This window comes from Rhagoletis zephyria, unplaced genomic scaffold (assembly GCF_001687245.7).
Source record: "Rhagoletis zephyria isolate East Lansing unplaced genomic scaffold, Rhagoletis_zephyria_1.1 Rzeph_scaffold_01950, whole genome shotgun sequence".
Classification (NCBI taxonomy): Eukaryota; Metazoa; Arthropoda; class Insecta; order Diptera; family Tephritidae; genus Rhagoletis; species Rhagoletis zephyria.
This window is the reverse complement of record NW_016159034.1, coordinates 1,238-4,747: the sequence shown is the minus strand read 5'-3', so window position 1 is coordinate 4,747 and position 3,510 is coordinate 1,238. Positions and strand designations below refer to the sequence as shown.

At 35.1% G+C, this 3,510-nt stretch overlaps 1 protein-coding gene across 1 annotated transcript; it reads right to left on the bottom strand.

The window, feature by feature from the left end:
* Window positions 1-420: 420 nt before the first annotated feature.
* Window positions 421-2,767, bottom strand: LOC108365655 (uncharacterized). Its single transcript, XM_017619744.1, has 2 exons — window positions 591-2,767; window positions 421-496 (listed from the first exon to the last, which is right to left on the bottom strand). Exons 1-2 carry the CDS (start codon window positions 2,077-2,079, stop codon window positions 465-467), a joined length of 1,521 nt encoding a protein of 506 aa, XP_017475233.1. The 5' UTR covers window positions 2,080-2,767; the 3' UTR covers window positions 421-464.
* Window positions 2,768-3,510: the final 743 nt, after the last annotated feature.

The window sequence follows — 3,510 nt, the reverse complement described above, 5'->3', positions numbered from 1 at the left end:
AGATACAATTACCTTTCCAACGCTATATAACAATACCCACAATATGTACACCTTTGGAATAAAATAACTGTTTTTCTATAGAATTGGCCAAAATTATGAATTTTTTTATTTATTTAGAATAGTTTTTAATATATAATTTAATAAATAGATACATAAAAAGTATACAAGATAGTTAATTTTATAATAGCCAGCCTTCCATCCACCTTATTTTCCACCTTTCTTTGTGGCTTTTTTCGTCAATCCTTTCTTAGGGTTACTGGGTTCTGCTGTTGATTTCACTTCGGGTTTCGCTTTTGGAAAGAAATCACATTGGGTAGAGGAAGAAAACTTCTTTAACTTGAGCCTTCCATCGCCAATCGGTATGAAAGCATGATATTGAGCGGTACCATCGATTGTTACTGCAGCATCGAATCTGCTCTTCAGTGATTTCGCAGTTTCCGCATGATCATCTTTGCTACTAAAAATTATTTCAGTTTCTTTACAGTACTTCTTTGCCCACCGGAATAAAGCTTTCGCATCTAAGATACGGGCTTGATGAGAGCATTGGAGGCTATACTTCGCTGCATTTCTTTTAATATTTGCTCCTATACCATCACATGCTCCTTTACCATGAGCAGTAGGATGAAAATGCCACTCAGCTGGTGTATCGAAATCTGTTTCATGAGCCATAAGATTTGCGAAGCTACTTTTGTTTTTAAAATGCTGACGAGCTCCATCCGAAACGTAGTATACCTTCGCTACTGTGAATTCGGATTTTAGATAATTTAGTATTATCTTCTGGTACTCATAAACAGCAACGGCGTCATGCTTCAAATCGTCGGATATGATTGCCATACTTTTATGTTCCAGTTTTCCATCTTTCATGTAGTAAATAACTATTGTAAATATAGTTGCTTGGTCGTTATTGAAATGGAATGCTTGTATGGCATCCTGGATAACATATTTATAGTTTTCTGCGAAATCGTATGAAATAACGAATTCACCTGCCTGCAAATGTATCTTCAAATTTTCGAAGAATGACCGCTGCTCCTTGACTAGAAAGTCATGGGTTCTCAAGTTTACCAATCCGGTACAAATTTCTTCCACAAAATCGTCCACACTTAAGATAACTGTTTTCAATGTGCACCTTTCAGACTGCAGCCAAGATTCAAATTTGACCTCCTCCACAAATTCTCGGTCAAAAGACTTGACCAAATTCTCTTTGATGAACGTAGTTCCCGGGCAATTTGAGCATTCACCCAAGTGGCAAGAAGTTGATACATTAGGACACATTGTCAATTTAAGGCAATCACGGTAACTGTTCAAATCTTCCGGCGAATCATTTGTTAAATAATTCAAGTTGATTTCCTTCAACATCAGCTTCACATTTTCATGATAAATGCAAACGCATACTGTATGAGTTCCGCTGCTTCCTGCCAAGACGCAATGTTTTGGCCTGAGCTGGGTAAATTTTGTGAATCCAATTTTAATATCCTCGTGTTCAGATTGAAAGCTCGCGAACAGCTCATTCAGGTTGCAGAGAATTATCCTCTTCTGCATTTGAACTTTCTTACCGTCAATTCGTACAGACACCCAGTCTTTCATCCCTGGCATCAGGCGACTCATATCATCGCGCTGATAAAACTGAGTCACTAGAGCTTCAGTTTTGCACTCTAAAGGTTTTCCTTTCTTTGTGTTTGGGAGTGTGAGTATGCCATGCTCTGCAACTAATTTTTTAGCAATCCTGGCTTTTCTTTCTGATGTTCCAAACTCAGCCATTGTTTTTGCGCGACTCCATGTCGGTGGAGCAAGCGTGAGAAGTTGAATTTTTTCTGCTCTACTAGTTGAAGTTTTGTACTTTTCTTTTATTTGCTCAAGTACTTTTACTGCATCCTTGTGGTATTGGTTTTGGCACTCATCCCTTGAAGTCATATTTTCTTCAGTAAAGTTGGAGCCATCGTCATCGGAAATTCGGTCATCCTTCTCAGATTCAATATGGTCTCTATCTGGAATAACGTCTTCACAAGGCTCATTACTTTTCGAAGTCGGTAATTCCTTCAATTTGCTGAGCTCTTTCCTGCACGATCCACAAATTCGCATCCGTTTTGATAGCGTAGGGAATTTTGATATTAAGCCGTCAGAAAGCCGTCGTGTATCTGAAGAAACGTGGTTTTTTTGTTGAAGGGATTAAAGCAAAAAGAAGCAAAAATTTCTTTATCAAGCTTAGCCTTTTTATGAGCCATAGCTACTGAAAATATTAATTATGTAAATAACACAGTCTTTATTTTAACGCTGTTTCTAAAAAAGTGGTCTTCAAAATGACCATACACTGCCTTCATAAACTATAGCTGATTTATTATAGCTACTTATAGGTTGCGCGAGTAGGTATGAATATCTATTGAGAAAAGGTTTGGACGAATCTGCTGTGGTTAGGTACAAAGAAAAATCTTAATCATCCTTAACTACCGGAAAATCCCATATTCTTCATACCTTTTAAATATTGTGCTAGTAGGTATGCAAATCTAATACTCAAAATTCTGCAAAGCTATTAATAAAGAGTTTGGATGCACAAAATCGAGTACCTGCTGTGTTAGACTACGAAAAATCTTAATCATCCTTAACTACGGGAATGGCAGTATCGAGGGTATGAAACTTTGGTTAGGCGTGTTATATACCGTTGGAAAGGTAATTGTATATACCTTCTCATATAAGTTTTATTTTCAGGTTTCCGAGACACTTACACAATAATACGAAAAAAAGAAGACAATAGGTCATATATTAAAAATTAAAAAAACCGTGTTTCGAGTTACTAAACGCTAATTTTGATTGATACACAAGTTGCATCCCACTAAGCGACCACAAAACTCTTAAAGCAAAATACATAAGCTTTCTTTTGAGCAAAAAAAAAATATAAAAAAAATACCCCTTTTTGAAAAAAAACATAAAAATAATTTTTTATTTAAAAAAAAAAAATTAAAAGAAATTCATTTTAATTTAAAAAAAAATAAAATTTGTAAAGACTGAAGAGAAATCTATTAGGTAATTAGTTATATGGATCCGAAAAAATGGCCGTTTGACCAAAATGCCAAAATTCTAGACCCTCCAACTCGGAGTGTGTTTGACCGATCCCATTGAAATTTTGTGTCATAACTACTATTTTTTAGGACTAATCTTGGTGCAAATTTCATTCCGATCGGAAGACATAGATTTCAAAAGTTGGGTCACTTGAGGTGAAATGCCCCATATATGTATATATAAAAAAATTTCAACAAGCTTTCATAAAAATTTAAAGCTTTTTAATCTGCATTTAAGAAACACATAGAAAGCAGTTTTATAGTCCATATAAATGAAGTAAAATAAAACTCACATTGATTTTTGGTGTTATTTTTTTGCGGTACTGCGCATTTTCATCCATATGAATTTTATGACAGAAAATGCATGCTTTAAGGCACTTCAACCTTGTATTCTATTATACATACCAAACTTCAATGGACTTTAAAACTGAGTCATATGTGTTTTTTAATGCAGAAT